This window comes from Maylandia zebra, linkage group LG23, assembly GCF_041146795.1.
Source record: "Maylandia zebra isolate NMK-2024a linkage group LG23, Mzebra_GT3a, whole genome shotgun sequence".
In the NCBI taxonomy this organism is placed as follows: domain Eukaryota; kingdom Metazoa; phylum Chordata; class Actinopteri; order Cichliformes; family Cichlidae; genus Maylandia; species Maylandia zebra.
In genome coordinates, this window is record NC_135188.1 from 41,204,439 (window position 1) to 41,224,034 (window position 19,596).

Sequence of the window (19,596 nt, forward strand, 5' to 3'; positions counted from 1 at the left end):
ATACAAAATCACTGCACCATTTTTAGCCGGTATTCTACAGGTCCACATATCTGGAGGTTCTGGAGAACTGAACGAGCGAACCACACAAGAGCAATCGTAGTCTACCTTTCCTATAGACAGCAGGTTATATATGAGCTAAACGCCGGCCCACTGGTTTTAAACGACTCAATCAACAGGTGTGTGCATCTGGCAGCAGTGAAGCCGAAATTAAACAGTCGGATATGTGAGTTTAGAGCAGCCATTACTGGGTACAAATAAACAGCAGACAGACAAAGGCAGGCGGTGGTTTCCACCAATCAGTGACCTCGTGTCACCCCTGCCTCCAAAATGTTGCTGATTGCGGTTCTGTGTTTGAGGCAATCGGAGACTGACGGTGTGGAAACCACGTGTCTACACTTACTGGATGCTGCGTCTGCCAGTACGCCCGCATCAAACTGCACGAGGAAACCGGAGGTGACTTTTCCCTTCAGAAGAAAAGTCGAAGGAAAAAAACCAAAATATTTGAATTATAAAGAGGATTGATTTGTTATTTCTTCGTTATTTTATTTGTGTTTTCTGGTAATTGTGCTATAGCTTATACTACGTTGTTTAAGGTAAATTTTACTAAAACAACTTTTTAAAAAAACTTTATAAACGGAATAGGCTTATTTAAAAATCTTTAAACAAATTCCCTGTTTTATTTATTTCTTGTTTTCTGATAGTATTCATTTCTATGAAGGAGTATTGATGCGACATTAAGAAAAAAATATTACAGTTGTTGTTTCAAGACAAACTGTTGCTGTAGCCTATTGAAATCCTAATTCTGAATCGACAGTTTCCTCACATGAACTAAAAAAAATGGTGAAAGGGGAGGGGCTTTTATTTTGGAATTAGCAAGCGGAAAATATGTTTTGCTTAATTGGGTTCGGCTTTGCAACTGATTTGGCATCGTTAGTCAGTGCACCTCCTCGCGCCCCGCCGGCCGCTGGTTGCCTCGAGCGCAGAAAGACTTTGAAGCGCCGAAAGAAGCGCGTGAGGACCAGGAGCCAGACTCGGGTCTTCTTCTTCGTTTACTTTCAGTAGTCACAGACACGGCAAGCAGAACCACAGTCCAGCAGCTCCTGTTTGTCAGGAAGGTGAAGAGTAGGAGGTGGAGGAGAGGATAGGAAGGGGAGACAGACAGCACCAGTGTCTTGGCGCATTGGAGCTTATGGATTATTGAGAAGTGAAGGCCAAAACGTGGATCAAATATTTATGAGGACTTTTTAAAAAGAAGCAAAAAGACGGAGCGGGGTAGCGCAGAGATTCCCCGCAGTGGTTCACCTGCCCGTTCCAGTGCCGTGTGTGCGCTCTCACTTGACCAGAGACCAGAGAAGCTGCTGGGTGAAAAAAAAGGACTGTGCATCTAGCGCGTGCGTGCGTGTTTGCGAGTGTGCAGCGTGCTGGTGTGCGCGTTTGGAAAGGAGCCCCCCTGCTGCAGTAGCCTACTCGCTCGCCGCGCGGGTACAGGGATGCCACCGACTTGCTGACGGACCTCCGGTATCCGCACCCCTCCCCTCCTCCCGGACGGACGGACACACCGACCCCTGCCATCCCCACTAATATGCAATGGTTTTTTGTGCAGAAGCCGACAGCTGCCGCGTACCGCCGACTTCACGCTAGCGCCGCCGCATGCCTGTCCGTCGCTGCCGCTCCTCTCCCCGCGCCGCGCGGCAGACGACGCCATTTGAAGAGGAGCGCTCGGGGGCTTTCCACGCCGCGGCGGCCGGGCAGCAGCAGCGACCGCTCCTTGGCTGAGGACCGCCGGCAGCTAGGGCAGCCGGAGGCGGGGACCGAGGAGACAAGCGCCGCGGCGGTTGCTCTCTTCCTGCCGCACGGGGACGACGTCGACGCGGAATACGTGCGGTTGGTGGTCTCCGAGCTCGTGGGGGAACCGGGCGAGAAAGCGGGCGAGGAGCCGGGCTTCCTGCTCTTATTCTTGTCTATGGTGCAGGTCAGGGCGGCCAAGCACCGCCGAACTGAGCCCAACAGCTGGCCGGCTCTGCTGGCATGCAAACAGGGGGGCGTATCAGCCCCCATGCGGTGGGTGAATTTTAGGCTGCCGCATCCGGAGCGCCTCTCGTCCCCCACCTCCTCTTCCTCCACTCCTTCCTCCTCCTCCTCCTCTCCCCCCGTCTCAGCCAAATCCATGCGGTTTATTTGGAACAACATTTTCAGCAAAGGATCGCATATGCTGCAGTGTCTTTGTGGCAGGAGCCTCAAGAAAAACAAGAACCCAACTGGTGAGTTTGTTTTGTGCGCGTGTGTGCGTGTGCGTGCTTGGAGGTGACAGAAGAAGACTTTATTAGGTGTTCTGTGTGTGTGTGTGTGTGTGTGCGTGTGTGCGTGCGCGCACGAGCGCGAGCCTGTGTGTGAATTCCCTCCCGAGACTGCACTGTTCGAGCGCTCGCTGGTGTTTCTCCGCAATCGTGGTTGTGCAGCAAGTGAGAGCGCCACGGGAACGGTGGGGGTGTGGGTGGGGTGGGGAGGTGAGGTGAGGTGGTAGGGTGGGGGTGCTAACTTATTAGCACAAATACTGAGTATACGGTTGGCAGTGCGTGCCGACAAAAAAATAAATAAAATTAAAGGAAAAGCGTGCCGTGCATGGCAGAGATGCTGCAGACAAATTAAGTCTAATGCAGCATGCAGACCCGTTCAGGCTCCAGTACTCTGCATGATTAAACAACACATGGCCTTATTTAGACTTCCACTGTGGATATACAGTGCATGATGTGGAAATAGGAAAGAGTCCCGTGTCTGTGTGTGTGTGTTTTCTATTTCAGTCACATCTCTTCTCCTGAGATCGAAGTCTGAATGCGATGCTGCGCACAGCAGAGCTTCTTTGGAAGGAGTAGGGGGTGTGGGGAGGACCCCTAATACTGTATGTGCGCCAACTTTTTTTTTTCATTCAGGTGAGCCGAGAGTTAGCGCTCCTCGTGCTCACGTGCAACATGTCCACCTTCAGGGATGGGTCTGTCACACAAAGATGCAAAGATTTGAAGTCAGAGGGAGATTTGATTGAATTTACCAATTCAGAGAGTACAGAGGGCAGTCTTGCAAACTTAATTATCAAACTTAATTAGTTTGCTTTTTGTGTTTGTTTTGTTCCAGCAGATTCCCCTCTGTGAGGCTGAAAGCAGAGCAGAGATTGACACTGGCATCACTAATGAAGCAGACATTGTTGACTTTATTGGCATATTGACATTGCACCAGAGAGCTGGCCCATGTAACCTGCACACAGTGTTGAGAGGGCAGTTAAATGATGCATGCCCTGTAGTCAGATATTTTCAGTGAACACAAGCGAAAGTTTATTCAGATTACTCATCGCTTTGTCACTTTTTTTATTCACCGGGCTTTTGTTGAGTACTTCATTGGCTCATGAAATGACAACAGGTAATAAGGAGTTAACAAGTGATCTCAGGTGTCAGTACGAGTGGTGGTAAATTGGAATGTGCACATTTGTAATCCCATAACTTAAAAAAAAAATAGATTATGAGTCACCCTAGATAGAAACTGAGAGGGGAGTTCATTTTACATGCAGTGCCAGTGTCCAGATTCTGCAGCTGGCCTTTTTTTTCAGTGTGTCTCAACAGCTATTCATCAGTTAAAGGAGCAGTACACTACACAAGTCAAATAGACAGAGGACTATTTGAAGGGGTGATGTATGACGTTTTTCCACTCTTTGTCACTATCTGCCTTTGGACAAAGTGAAGGGAGGTGCTGGTGCAAATAGTAGACTGTATCTAAAAGATGGACATAGCCACCAGTGCCTTCACCCATTGGTTTTGTCATTTTGGAGCCTCAGTGTTGGCTGCTGCTGTGTAACTTTCTGGTGTCAAAAGTGGCTGTTTTTGAGTTCTCATCTAAGACTAGCAAGCTTGGTTAGCAAGATGTATTTGTAAACACTACAGGTGCAACACACAGACAGATAGAGGACTGCATAAATATAATGATACTTGACCAAAAGAATCTAAAACGTTAGCAGCAGCTGCATACAGAATGTTGATATTGTTCTGTCCTTCTACAAAGTCCTTTGCAACAGTGAGGTAATATCTGAGAGTCCACTGAGCCCACAGAGTGAAAAAGTATTCAGCTCTGAGAAGAAAATTGACATGCACAGCGGATCTTCAGAGGGTACGATGAGGTCAGCCATTAATGCTGTGTCTTCTCTTTGTCCCTGAATACTAAATGCTCATATCTTTTTTATTGTTTGAGTGATTACAAAGCACTGTCACCTTTTTGGTTTAGAGCTGATTTATGAAAAGGACAGGTATGCAAAAAATTTCAGCACCATGGACAGCAACCAGCATTTCAAACCTAGGCGTTGAAACATTTTTACAACGTGTAACCAGAGTTATTAACAGTTATTTAGAATTTAGCTGTCATCGCTAGGCTATTTCATTGTTTTTTTTAGATGTTTTATGTATGTGTAAGCATCAATAAGTCCCTGCTTTTTATTTTGCTATGTTTTCTGAAGCAGCAAAGAAGAAGTTTAACAATATTCAGTTTAATATATATCCTTATCCTATTCTGTCCTATAGAACAGCATACTGTGTTAATCATATTAATCATGGAGAGATAACAAAATATTTCCAGCATTTTGTTAGGTACACCTTGTTGGTACCTGTTTGTTGTTGCCTTCAGGGCTACTGTGGCTCAGGGGTTTGGGAAGCGCATCTGTAACCGGAAGGTTGCCGGTTACAGATGCGCCGGTTTGATCCCCGGGCTCTCTGTCCTGGTCGTTGTGTCCTTGGGCAAGACACTTTACCCTACCGCCTACTGGTGTTCGCCAGAGGGGCCTTGCTTCTGTCAGTCTGCCCCAGGGCAGCTGTGGCTACGACTGTAGCTTGCCTCCACCAGTGTGTGAATGTGAGAGTGAATCAATAGTGGCATTGTAAAGTGCTTTGGGTGCCTTGAAAAGCGCTATATAAATCCAATCCATTGTTATTAGGGCTGCCTTAATTTTTCATGGTACAGATTCAACAAGGTGGAGAAAACATTCCTCAGAGATTTTGGTCCATATTGACATGACAGGGTCACACAGTTGCTGCAGATATTTTGGCCATACATCTCTCATCCATGATGAGAATCTCCTCCTCCACATCCCAATCCACCACATGCTCTGTTGGACTGAAATCTGGGGACTATGTAGGCTGTCTGAGTACAGAGAAGTCATTGTCGTGTTCAAGAAACCAGTTTGAGGTGATTTGAGCTTTGTGGCATGGTGTTTTATCCTGTTGGAAGCAGCTATCAGAAGATGGGCACCCTGGTCATGAAGGCATGGACATGCCCAACAATATTCAAGTAGGCTGTGGTGTTTAAAAGATTCTCAGCTTGTACTAAAGGTCCCAAAGTGTTACATCACTACCAGCCGCCTGAGCAGTTGATACAAGGCATGCTTTCATGTTGTTTATACCAAACTCTGCCCCTTCTATAAAGCCTCATCAGACCAACATTTATCCAGTCTTCTCTTGTTCAGTATTGAGGAGCCTGTGCAAATTCTTACCTCTGTTTCCTGTTGTTAGTGGACAGAAGTGGGACCTGGTGTGATCTTCTGGTGCTGTAGCACATCTGTTTGATTTGTTGTGCATTCAGAGATGCTCTTACCAGACCTTGCATGTCACCGGTGGTTGTTTGAGTTTTTGTTGTCTTCCTCTCAGCAGTCTGGTTATTCTCCTTTGACCTCTTGTGTCAAAAACATTGTCAGGCCGGTGTTAAGTTTGACTAACGTCTAAAGTCTTGTAGTTTTAGCCGACTAAATATCATGAGATTAAATCCAAAGTTGCCTCAGTTGACTAAAACATAAAGTTCTGTATTGGTGAGAGTTGCTTCACATGGTTTACAAAGCATCTTCTTTAACTTGACATCAAACGTGAAATGTGTCCATATGTCTGCTTATCTCTTCTTTATTAACATTTTGTTGAGTGTTTATAAAAAAACAAAGAGGATAGGAGCTTCAACTTATTTGCAGGGGGGCAGATCATATTGTGCATGTCTAACCTTACTGCCTCCGTAGATTAATTCTGAATTGATCACTTCCCACAAGATATTTAGTTCTGATTGGATCTCGTGTCACCAGAACATTTTCTTTTTTTTAAAATTCATTGTCCAAAGTATCAGTACAATTGATCGTAGTTTTTGTACGTGCATTAGTTTTTATTTACTTATCGTCTTGTTTTCAACAGAAAAAAGTTCACTGATGAAAACTATGATAAAAGTTATTGGTTAACGAATAAACTTTGGCTCTTTGAAAACTACAGACAGTTTGTGAAATACTGACGACACCAGCCTAACCGCCACCATCAACCATGCCACATTCAAAGTCACTGAAATCACCTTTATTCATTTTAAACTTCATCAGGTTGCCTATGTGGCTAAATTGATTGAGTTGCTATCATGCAATTGGCTGATTAGATATTTGCATTACCAACCATATAAAGTGGTTTCTGAATCTATATTTATACTTTATCAATAAATGAAAAAGGCTCGTCTTATTAGAAAACACTCATTTAGTGTTTGGCTCCTGAATCTTACAGATTAAAGTTGAAAACAAACCAAACCAAACCATTTTTGCTGTGCTGACACAGGTGAAATAGCTGGTTTGCTAATAACTGCAGAGCATTCACAGCTTTAAATCCTGCCAAAACGTCACAGCTGGCAATTTACAAAGTGTCACATGACTGGATGTGTTTTGTTTCCTCTGGGCGCTTTGTTTCTACTTTAATTCCTTTTTATGTTGCGCTCCTGTGTGCTCATTTGATGAATTGGCTCGGAGCAAAGCTTGCTGGGTTTATGAGAGAGCGTGTGCATTCCTGTGATACACAAGCAGGACTCTGACAACTGAAATGCTCCTAACCAGAGCATTACACCAGCAGCACACTGCACACTAACACGCACACTTAAAAAACTTTCACACCCACTCTTTTTTTAGGGGTGTAAAATGTTATTAAATGCATACATTATGAGTCACAGCTTTGCTTTCAAACAGTTGACGAATAGACAAATACATAATCTGCTATACATTTTTTGGTAAACTTGTGTTGAATACAATGTAGCACTAGCTGCTTCCAATAACTGGCATGCTAAGTTCATCAAAAAGTTTGTAAGTGGATGCAGTTAATCACATTTTTCTGCAACAGCAGGGCACATCACACTATTTGTGTTTTGTGACAATTCAGTTTATTCTGCCATGGAGAAAATAATCTGTTGATCTGTTGTAACACCAAGCACAATGTTGTGTAAATAGCTGAAATGAAGTGACTGCAAATATTGAATTCGGCTTCAGAAACTCGGTTTCTGCGTGTGTTTTGTCATATGAGGCAATTAACCGAAGAAATAATATCTCACCCACCCACACGCGCAGCGTGAACGTAAAGAGGAACAGCACTATGTACTTAACACTATCTTGAGAGACATGAATTCCCACCAGTATCCTGCTGCAGCTCAGCCTGCAGATTTATAGCAGCCAGCACTATTTAGCTGTCTCCCTCTTCTTCAATTAAAGATAACATATGAACTCTTGCTCTTGTTCTCTTTATGTGCGGGCATTTATGTTGGCTGTCAACATACTGATGGGAAGGAGACAGAGTTTAGCTGACTCAGCATTTACTGACCTTTTCTTTTTCTTCTTCTTCTTTTTAATTTTTTTTTACCATGAACTGCACTGTTTAGTGAGGGTCCGCCTGCATGGCTGAAATACAGCTTTGTTCAGCGTGTAAAGATACACGCGCTGATGGGGGTGATCAGAAGCAAGCTTCGGTTTTGGTTTCTTTATAATTGTAGTTGCTGCTGTTGGATGATGGTATAACTCCCAACTCTTGAGCCACGATCAAGAGTTGGGAGTTCGCCTTGTAATCGGAAGGTTGCCGGTTCGAGCCCCGGCTCGGACAGTCTCGGTCGTTGTGTCCTTGGGCAGGACACTTCGCCCGTTGCCTACTGGTGGTGGTCAGAGGGCCCGGTGGCGCCAGTGTCCGGCAGCCTCGCCTCTGTCAGTGCGCCCCAGGGCAGCTGTGGCTACAATGTAGCTGCCATCACCAGTGTGTGAATGGGTGGATGACTGGATATGTAAAGCGCTTTGGGGTTCTTAGGGACTAGTAAAGCGCTATATAAATACAGGCCATTTACATTTTGATCTAGAGTTGATTTAGCTATTTGGGATCAAAGCTAAGCAGTGACCTCTGACAAATAACCTAGTTCAAAAGCACCAAAACCTGCAGTTCCTCCAGTGGCCACTTGAGGCTGACGCTCAGTGTTAAAATGTTTGCAGCCTGGTATTTTATTGCTCTCTAGCTAATTTCCCCTCATCTCATTACAAGGATCTATTTTTAAAAGTTAATTATGGCTCAAATGCACCACTTTGTGGGTTCTAGCTGTGTACTGGGATTTACATTAGCTAATTCAAGGCACTGAACCGGACCTCTCAGCTGTGCTAGTGCCTTTTGGAACATCAATCCATCCATTTAAAAACAAAACACTTAACCAGTTCAGTGGGGTTAAAAGCAGGGTGTAAACGTGCACGGCAGACCCAGTCGTGTTCTGTACGTTTTTTATTATTCTGTGCACATCAACACCAACACCATCAACAACCAGTCAGGACCCAGTCCCATATTTAAGTTGGCGGGGCATAATTGCTGCTGCCATGCAGGTGTGCTCGCCTGCCCTGCACGGCCCCGCAGACCACGCCCCACCACACAGGGTATACCCTGGTCACATAGACAGTCTGTTGGAGGGCTAACACACTTACACCTACAGCCAGTTTACAATGTTAAGCTAACCTAATATGCAAGACTTTTAACAGTGAGAGAGGAAGCAGGAGTGCCCAGAGGTCCCACATAGGCATAGCAAGAACATGTAAACTCCACACTGCCTAAATTTGAACTCAGAACCTTCTTGCTGTGATGCAACAGTGCTAACCACTGCACCACCCTGACACTCCCTATTGGTAGCATTTTAATTAAATGATAATTAACAAGACTTCCTGTATGGCAGCAAGCTGACCAAGAATTTTGAGCTTAAATTTTAGTAAGAGAAATTCCTATATTTGATAAAGTCTTTTAGTTAGTGCTAATTAGCAGGTACCTGTGAGTGTGCGCTGCATCTGCACAATTTAAAGATCCACCACACTAATCAAGGCTGCTGGTTACCAAGCCCTCTTGTCCAAATATGGACACTAATGGCTACAAAAAAATTAAGACGCTGAAAGGTTTACAAATGGTCTACAAACCTGTAGTTATGGTCACTTGCCATTTACCATCCTTTATATACAGTCTATGTGTTAAGTGATTTTGTTCAAAGAATGGCACTACAGGCTATATAACTGATATCAGGGACTAAATTCAACTAATGCATGTAGAATCAAGGCCATGGAATCAAATACTTGAGTTTAGTGATTCGGTTTGGCCTCGCTGTCAGTGTATATGTTCTGACAGAAAGAAGCTGAGTGAATGGTGTCTGACTACTGAAAAACTTCTCCACCAGCATCTGTATCATTCATTGTTAAGAGGAATAAAGCACGGTGTTACTCAATGTCTCGTGTCTCATGTGGCGTGACCCAGATAGAGACTTTCACCTTTTATAGCACATGTAGGCGTGCGAGTCCATGCATCCACACAGGCAAGCTTGCTCACCTTCTTCGGAGAGTTTCCATTAAGGTGTCTTACTTTATGTTTTATTCAAACTCTGGAGTATAGCAGCAGGGTTCGTGCCAACTCAGATCTGTCGCTGTAAGCGCTTCAAGTGCGCATGCGCCAACCAGCGTGCAGCCTGTTACAGTCGCTCCTGCTTTTCTCTTAGTTTAGCTCTTTTTTCTTACGTATTCTTTTTTTTTTCTGACTTGTATTTTCCTCCGTTTTCTATCTCTTACTCAATCATGTGGATTGAGAGAGTTTTTGTTCTTCTGGTGGCCGTGGAACTGTTACTTTTATCATGGAACGGGACCGCGGCACATCTCCTACACGCACGGACTGTTTACTCCAGAGATCAGCTGATCGCCCTGATGCCGGCCGGCTCGCTGGCCAGGCCCGCAGAAGTGCCCGCAGAAGTACCAGCTGAAATTTGGAGGAAAACACATCGGGGATGCAGAGGTCAAGGACAGAAGAGAAGAAAAAAGGTGACGGTGAGACAGCGGAGGCTCGAAGCGAGGAGGAGGTTTAAACCGTGTCTGCCGTCTATCGTGATGGGAAATGTGCGATCGTTGGCAAGTAAAATCGACGAGCTCTCAGCACTGGTACGGAGTCAGAGGGAATACCGAGAGTGTAGCCTGATGTGTTTCACCGAATCATGGCTGCACCAGGTCATTCCCGATGAGAATGCTTCCGTGGAAGGCTTCCACACTGTTCGGGCGGACAGGGACAGCATCGCTAGCGGTAAGCGTAAAGGAGGTGGGCTTGCTGTTTTAGTTAACAACCGGTGGTGTAACCCTGCCAACATAACAATCAAAGAAAGGATTTGTTGCCCGGACACTGAACTGTGTGCTGTTGGACTCAGGCCGTATTATTTACCCAGGGAATTCTCTCACGTCATCTTGGTGGCTGTTTATGTTCCCCCCTCTGCTAACCCCACAGCTGCATGTGACACTATCCACTCTGCCATAGCTCGGCTACAGACTCAGCACCCGAGTGCCTTTATTGTGATCTCGGGTGACTTCAACCATGTATTACTGGACAATACACTACCAACATTCAAACAATATGTGGACTGTCCCACCAGGGGAGAGAAAACTTTAGACTTACTGTATGCTAACGTCAAGGATGCATACAGCTCCTCCTCCCTCCCCCCACTTGGTAGGTCAGATCATAACCTGATTCACCTCACCCCCCGCTATGTGCCAATTGTGAGGAGGGAACCTGTGACCACCAGGACTGTTAGGAGGTGGTCAGAGGAGGCAATAGCGGAACTACAGGGCTGTTTCGAGGTGACCGACTGGGAAACACTCTGTGAGCCTCACGCCGAGGACATCAATGGGCTTACTGAGTGTATCACAGACTACATAACTTTCTGCACCGACTCCATTGTTCCAGCTCAGACTGTTCATTGTTACCCAAATAACAAGCCGTGGGTGACTAAGGACATCAAAGCCCTCCTCAACAAGAAGAAGAGGGCTTTCAGAGGGGGCAACAAAGAGGAGGTGAGGAAGGTCCAGGTGTTACTAAAGGACAAGATCAGAGAGGCTAAGGACAATTACAGGAGGAAGCTGGAGTGGAAACTCCAGCAGAACAGCATGAGAGAGGTGTGGAGGGGCATGAAGACCATCACTGGATTCAGGCCAACCAACAGCAGGGGAGCTGAGGGAGGTGAGAATAGAGCCGACGAGTTGAATCTGTTTTTCAATAGATTCGACACCACAGTGTCTGCTCCCACCCCCACAACCTCACCTGCAGTCAGCCTGGAATCCAGAGCCACACCACTGTGCCAGCCTCTCTCTTCACATGTTGCCTCCTGTGAGATTCCTGACACCCCTCCCCCACCCATCACCTTCACTCAATACCAGGTTGAGATGCAAATGAGGAGACTTCACTCAGGCAAGTCTGCTGGACCAGACGGAGTGAGTCCCCTTGTCCTCAAGGCCTGTGCCCCCCAGCTGTGTGGAGTCTTTCATAAACTGTTTATGCTGAGTCTGAGTCTGCAGAGGGTCCCGGTGATGTGGAAGACATCATGCCTCGTCCCTGTACCAAAGACGCCTCGTCCCAGTGGCCCCCAGGATTACAGGCCCGTGGCACTGACCTCCCACATCATGAAGACCCTGGAAAGGCTCATCCTGGACCAGCTGCGACCCATAGTAAGACCACATCTGGATCCCCTTCAGTTCGCTTATCAGCCTCGTCTCGGAACAGAGGACGCCATCATCTACCTGCTCAATCGTGTCTACACCCATCTGGACCAGCCGGCGAGCACTGTGAGGGTCATGTTTTTTGACTTTTCCAGTGCTTTCAACACCATCAGGCCGACCCTCCTGGGTGATAAGTTAGCAGCGATGCAGGTGGATGCTTCTCTGGTGTCCTGGATTGTTGATTACCTGACAGGAAGACCACAATATGTACGTCTCCCACAGTGTGTGTCTGACAAGGTGATTAGCAACACAGGGGCACCACAGGGGACTGTCCTCTCCCCCTTCCTCTTCACCCTCTACACCACAGACTTCAGCCACTGCACAGAGACCTGCCATCTTCAGAAGTTTTCTGATGACTCTGCGGTGGTTGGATGCATCAGCAGGGATGATGAGACAGAGTACCGGGCTGTGGTCGACTCCTTTGTCACGTGGTGTGAGCAGAATCATCTGCAGCTCAACGTGGCAAAGACCAAGGAACTGATCGTGGACTTCAGGAAGACCAGGAAACACTTGACCCCTGTTTCAATCCAGGGGGTCAGTGTTGACATTGTGGAGGACTATAAATACCTTGGAGTACACATTGACAATAAACTGGACTGGGCTAAAAACACCACAGCACTTTACAGGAAGGGCCAGAGTCGTCTCTATTTTTTGAGGCGACTGAGGTCCTTCAACATCTGCCAGAAAATGCTGAGGATTTTCTATGAGTCTGTTGTGGCCAGTGCGATCCTCTATGCTGTTGCATGCTGGGGGAGCAGGCTGAGGGTCGCAGATGCCAACAGACTTAATAAACTGATCCGTAAGGCCAGCAATGTTGTGGGGATGGAGCTGGACTCCCTCAAGGTGGTGTCGGAGAGGCGGATGCTGTCCAAGATAAAGACAATGTTGGATAACACCTCCCACCCACTCCATGACATGTTGGTCAGTCACAGGAGCTCGTTCAGTGAGAGACTGAGATTACCGAAAAGCACCACTGAACGACACAGGAAATCATTCCTGCCTGTGGCCATCTCCCTGTACAACGCATCCACTTAACACACTGTTTGCTGCTACAGCTACACATGTTTCTTTTCCAAATATTTATTTATAAGTGACTTATGTATGTATGTATGTATATATATGTATATATTGTACTATTCTTAGTTAGCGTATTGTCTGTCTTGTCTTAATGTTGGTTTAAAATGGAGCACTGTAACAAAAAATAATTTCCCCCAGGGATCAATAAAGTATTCTGATTCTGATTCTGATTCTGAAAGGGTCACATATACACAAACACGCATGGACTAAACACGCCATCTAAATATATTGCTTTTAAAAAGCGGTTATGCTGAGATCTGCCTTCAAAATCCACCTTCGTGTGCGTTGTTGAATCAACTGAATTGTGTGCTTCTTTCTCTGTTCTAGCTGCGCGCTGTTATGTTGTCCACAGATGATGAGTTGGCAAAATAGTGACAGCCGTAGTGATGTCTGTCCTCTACGGTCACATGGAGGGTTTTGGTGCAGTACTCTAATATCCCCCCTCATATGTATGTATGAGTGTGTGTGCGTGTGTGTGTATGTGTGTGTGTAAGGATGCTTATTAGATCATGGCGTCATTGTCCAAACACACTTAGTCTTCAAAAAGAGGGATGACTTTGCTGGTCCTTTCGTCTGGACTCATCATATATGCCATACCGAGCACTTGCACACACACACACACACCTTATATAATCAGGCTAGATTTTTGGTTAAAACAAAACAAACTTATATTGCAGACACAAGCCAAGCGTTATGCAACATTTATGCCAGAACTATAGGAATAAAATCTGAATATAACCAGCTGGGTGCCAGTCGAATCAAGTTCTGCTCAATGACATGGAGTGATTCAGATTGATGGCAACATGTTGGCAATTTGCATTTTAAATACTCCAATTTTTTACAAACTTTCAACAATCTCTCGGAGAGTGATTGCAGTCAGTCCAAGCCAGACTGCAGCTGCTTGCATCAAGGTTGCCTCCTGTCAGGTGACCTGTGCAATTGCCTTGCGGTCAAAAGTTGTCATGAGTGTGCAACAACCTCTGGGGTGGAAACAGTTGCAAAATGTGAAAACATTCAATATAATCAGCTGGCAGTCAGCAGTTCTGTGTATCTGTAAGAAGGTTGCTGTCCTATTTGACTTGTGTGACCCAGCTGTTAGCTTGCTCTGAATTAGGGGGTGGGTTTTTCAAGCTAAGTCAGACCAGTGTTGGATTTAATGTGAATTTGCTAACGTTATCACCAGATGGTGGCTCTCAATGTCAGCCTTCTTGTTCTTAGTGCTCCAAGAATATTTTTATTTATTTAAATATCAATACTTGGTGTCTCTGTATCTATACAATGTTGCCATGCAAAACACTATCCTCTATCAATTTTTCCCCGCCCCTAATAAAAATGTAGTTAGGATGTCTTTAAAAAAGACTCACTCTTAATAAAGATCGCAGCCACACTGCTAACATCTTATGTCAAGGACAGTGTCTTCACTAAAAAGGAGGCTTTCATTCATGCTGTAAGCCAAGACAGTGAGTTATATAATCTTATGAAACATCTCAGTTCTGCTGCAAATCCTGTGTCATTAAATTTCTGCCTGGATAGGACAGCAGAGATGTGGAGGTAAATAAGTGTAGTTATTGCAGGGTGTCAAAAAATCGTTTGAGAAGCTAGTGCTGTTAATTACAGTGGAGCAGCGTTCGCACTGGAAACACTATAATTTTCAAAATGAAGCAATGAGCGAGTGAAGAAAGGTGAGGATGTGTGTGTTTCAGCGTGGGTGTAGGAGCACCCGCATGTGTCTGGACTCGGCTCCAGGTATCCGTCACGAGAGAATGAGCGCCCAGTGACATTTTTCCAAGTGCACTTAAAAAAGCAACAGGGCATCAAAGGCTCCACTGAGAAGTGTTTTCACAGACTGAACGATAAGGAGCAGAGAGGCACTTGACGGCATCTCGGTCTCTCTCTGTGACTGGCTACATAAAAAATGTTTAATTGGTGTGGCCGGAGCTGCCAGATACACTCGGTCAATGTTACCATTGCTCGAGTACAGAAGGACAAGACTGGAGGAATTCTGTATTTTTCTAAAAACACCTCAAATCAGTGCAAACCCACATTATGGTCTTCATCAATAGTGCCGAAAGGACAATAAAAACTTTCCTTCCATTAAAGGCGACTCTAAACATTTGAAAAGCCCTCCTGTGTTGTTTGTTTTTGATGGCTTTTCAGTCTGTAGCTTTTCTTAGCACCTCTCCTTGATATCTCTCCCTTTGTTCTACCTCTCAGTCACACACTCGAGCTGACTTTTAGTCTTCTCTTGTCTGTGTTAACCTTTTGCTTGATGACAGCCCTGCATGACATAATCACCATATCTATCCCACTCACAGTGTGTGTGTGTGTGTGTTTGTGTGTAGCACTAGAGAGAAGGGTGCAGAGAATTTAAGAAGTACGTTTTCCAAGTAAGTCCAATGGGCTGGTGTTTGCAGGTGTGTGCGCGCCATGGACTTTGAGTTTATATTGAAGGTAGCGGAGAAGAGAATAAAGGCTGCTTTAGGCAAAGCTGAAGCAGGTAAGCCACTCTTTGCTAAAGGACGTAGAGCAGAAGAATAAGACTAGCTTTGCTTACGTAACACCCTCCTAGAAACACACATCTTCAATAATACCTGTAGTCATAAACATACTTCTATGCTTTTCATAGAAGGTTTTAGGAGGATTTAAACTCACCCATTAGATCTTTACAACAACTTTGAGAAAGTTGGTTAGAAACAGGCCAATCACAACTGATCAGTCTTGACTTTAGTTAAAAATTGATCACAAAGTTATTGTTAAACCAGAGTTTTTAAAATATATTCATTGTTTTGTGTTAAATTTAAGCGATTATTGGGAGTGTAGAGATGAAATAGCAGGTTCTTATGTGTTTCTCTTGTGTAAACTTGAAATTGTGACAAGATCAAACTTTTTTCTTTGGTGCATGTTTTGTGCCATGTGAGCAATCAAGAATTCAGGAAAGAGTCCAGCATAATAACACAAATGTGTCTGTTGTGAATAATCCCACCAATCTACGTCAATAATATTAATATTAGGAGGTATTTTAGTGTCTGGTCTTGATCACGACGACTCAAAAGGACACACACCGTCCTTATGCATTTGGACCAAGAGCACAGAGAACACAGTTAGATGCACACAACACTTAAAATGCCTCTTGTAGTAATTGATAAGTCAGGCGTCGCTCTCTAACGTCTGCCTGGAGGTCTCTGTTATATAGCTGTCGATGGTGTGTCAGTATGTGTGCATCTAGCGGACAGATGAGGTCATCCACTCATCTGGTGCTTGATTCTTTGCAAAGTTGTTTTTTCCTCTTGCAGTCGCTTGTTTTGCTCTTTTTGAGCCACATCAGGCTTTGGGAACACAGACGATACTTGTCAATTGTAAAATTTCATTGTTTGCTGTGGTCTTTACGGGATTTGCAGAATACAGTAGATTTATCTGAGCATTAGAGTCTGCTGCTTGTATTTTTTCTCTGTTTACTGAAGTAAATTGAAAGCTGAAGTAAAGTGAAAGCTTTTATGAAACGGTATTCTTTAAACATACTGTTATTTAACTCTAACTGGGCAGAAGGATCTTGCTTTATCGAACATGACTTGGAGCTATTAGACTATGCAAAGTGAGAATTTTAAAGGACTTGCTTTGAGAAAAATTATATTGAGTTATTATCTGATAAATGTTCTGCACCGGCCATGAAAAGGTTGCACCACTGCCTTCAGCTATTATCAAAATAAATCTGTTAATAAAGGAATTGTTACAGAGTGCGTATTTTTAGATATATCCGATTTTCTCACTCAACTGAAATCTCCTTTTTTTTTTTCGCCACAGAGGAGATTTACTCTCACATCGGTATTGTGTCACAGTTTGAATTGGATGCAGTCCCATGTTAGCCTCACAGGCTAATGCACCATGCTGCTGAACTGTCATTGTTATAGGGATTACCGTACACACAGACATGCCACATGCACATATTTCTATAAAAGGTGTTTCCTTTTATGTAACACTGTGTCTAAACCAGATTTGTGTGTGAGGTCTTTTTAGTGTCACAGCAAGGCTAAGTCATGTGTGCAATAAGTGGAGACTCCCAAAGAATATTAGCTTTGTTTTTGTGACTTTGTGAATTTGGAGTTAAATTCTTGATAGAATTATGGTGGCTGTAGCTGAAGAGGCAGAGCGGGTTGTCTTATAGCTGGACAGTGGTTTGAACCCCAGTCATGTGTCCTTGGGCAAGATACTGAACCTCTAATGCATTCATCGGCACATAAGTGCATGTGTAAATGGATGAATGAAGCATGTGGTTGAAAGTGCTTTGAATGCTTGAATTGATTTAAAAAGTGCTACACAAGCACAGTCCTTTCACCATTTTACCATTTAGAACATCAGAAAAAGAAACAGATGAAATAAACCAGGCAGTAGAAAGACAGTAGTGTGTAAAAATGTTCCCACTTAAAACAAGCATGCTAGGGTAGGGCGATATGTAAAAATATTCCAACCGACAATCATCAGTCCAGTCCAGACGATGGGGAATACATTTGCGCATGCGCACTTTTTGATGATTTGCAATGTAATCATGCATGGACTGATTTGGGCGTTTACAACACAGAAATCCATCGTTTGGATTCATCAAACGTCCTCACCTGTTAGTGAATCACAATCACTGAGTAATAGACCAAATGATTGTGATTCACAAGGGAACATAAGATCCCAAAACTTTATACCACGCTCAACGAGGCAGAAACGCAAGATTAATGAAGAAACAAACCCAATAAAACTGTTTACTTCAGTCCACTTCTTTAGCCCTAGTTGCTGATGCCATGCTTCTACTTTTCCAGCTTCTACACAGTGCACCGGATGATGTTGCTCTGCAAGCAAATATATTTCATTTAACTGGCTTTACCTTGAGGTTAGCCTGGCATAATTTGGTTAGCTCCTCATCCAAGCATGACAAAGGCTCCAGAAAAGTCCAGCTGAACACAATAATTTGATTGTGGTACACTAAACAAGTTATTGAACCTAAACATGCCAGCACCAAATCCGTCAACCTCTTAAATATGTTGGGGCTATTGAGCTCTAAAAGAGAGACACTGGTAATGGATGCTGGTTTGTCTTTGAGATCCTCAAGCTATCAAGGACAAGCTTGTACAATAGACAACACAAAAGTGAATCATCCCACTTGAGGACAAGAACTGGTCTTGTCCAGGGGGTTCAAGGGTCAAAGTCATTTTCAAGCATCTGTTTTAGATGCACTGGCTTTGCGTTAACTGTCCCAGCCTGATGCAAATAGATGTGAATTCTCCTCAAACAATGACAGACTCACAAGCCAAGATGGTTTCACAGGATATCATCTTGGCTGGTTCCACTTCCTTAATTCTTCGATAAGCCAGGCCCAAGCCAGCTCCGATCAGCAAGAACCCTGTTATCATGGTTCCGAATAGGTAGATATCTTCAGCAGTCAGGCTCACCCGAGCCCAGACTTCTCGTTGAGAAGGGGTGTCAATTGCATTCAGAGACCAGTTGATCAAATCCATAATTCCTCTTTTAGGTTTTAGAGAACAGACTGTGAGAGAGTGTTCCAGGGAAAAGTAAGTAAAAACACAAGAGAAGACAAGGACATAAGAAGCTAAGCAGGGAAGATAAGGGCAGTAGAGGAGAAAAGTGCGACCGCCTTCGCTGAGAGCCAAATGAGAAGATGAAGGAAGAAATCATTTTTATCACAATTAAATTCAATTTGCCTCGTACCAAACAGTTTGTAGTACAAACTATAAGACATATCTCAGTCAGCGTCAATTAAAAACATGGCGAGAGGCAATTATCACACAGACACTGTACACCCCCTTAGGGCACTGCAACTGGATATTGCACTGCAACTCACACCAAAAATTACAACCCTGCAGGCATAATACTGTAGCTACTGCAAGCCAGAGCCCTCGGCACATATGCAGGAGAATTTCTGCACGAAGAAACTGAAATGAGGTGGAAGTTCAAAAAGGCTCAAATCTCTCCAAAAGTCTTTTCTTTGAGCGGTGCAATAACTGAGCTGGTGAATGTTCTGCCCTTTTGAACATGGAATGTGACTCTGGTAGAAACATCAAACAAAGAAACAAAAAAGGTTTAGCATCAAAGCTGGGGCCTGCACTATGAAGCTGGATTAGGGGTCTAGGAAGGTAACTTCAATTTGACATAGGGTTTTCATTACTTACATCGCCATGGTAACTCATGCTGCAGGCCTGCTGTAGATAAACACGTGTTACTGAATATGCCATCAACCTCGGTGTGCAATTAGTAAGAGGATATATAGTTTTAGGGACACTAGTTCTCCAGGTTTTCTGAAGCTCTTTCTGTTTCTTTGGACATTTATTTTCAGTCCAGTCTTTGTACCTGACCACTTTCACAGGAATGCTTCTTGTTATTAAGACAATTAACTAACCTATGAATAATTCAGACAGAAAATAACACACCTAAATCAAGGGATGAACCAGTGTTTCTGTACATAACAGAGAACTTAGTAAAGAAGCTATTTAAAATGATATCTTTAGGCACTTTGTATCTGTCACAAAACACATTATTTGTTCAAATTTTTTTAGTTAAATGAAAGATGAAAAAAAGTAAATTCTTTGTGGAAAACATGGATGCTGCTTCCTATAGTCTAAAGAGGAAAGAGAGCACCTGGCTTGTCATTGGTGCTCAGTTCAAAAGCCTGA

General features: G+C 44.2%; 1 protein-coding gene across 2 annotated transcripts in view; it reads left to right on the forward strand.

The window, feature by feature from the left end:
- The first annotated feature begins 960 nt into the window (after nt 1-960).
- LOC101482517 (fibroblast growth factor 14) overlaps nt 961-19,596 on the forward strand; it is a 71,128-nt gene continuing 52,492 nt past the window's right edge. Inside the window, exon 1 of one of the 2 annotated variants that reach the window (XM_004573611.4) lies at nt 961-2,261. In XM_004573611.4, coding sequence (XP_004573668.2) covers nt 1,583-2,261 — 679 coding nt within the window. In that variant the 5' untranslated portion in view covers nt 961-1,582. Of the gene's footprint in view, nt 2,262-15,301; nt 15,420-19,596 lie in introns of those variants that run through there. The other variant, XM_012915527.4, reaches the window with a different exon arrangement.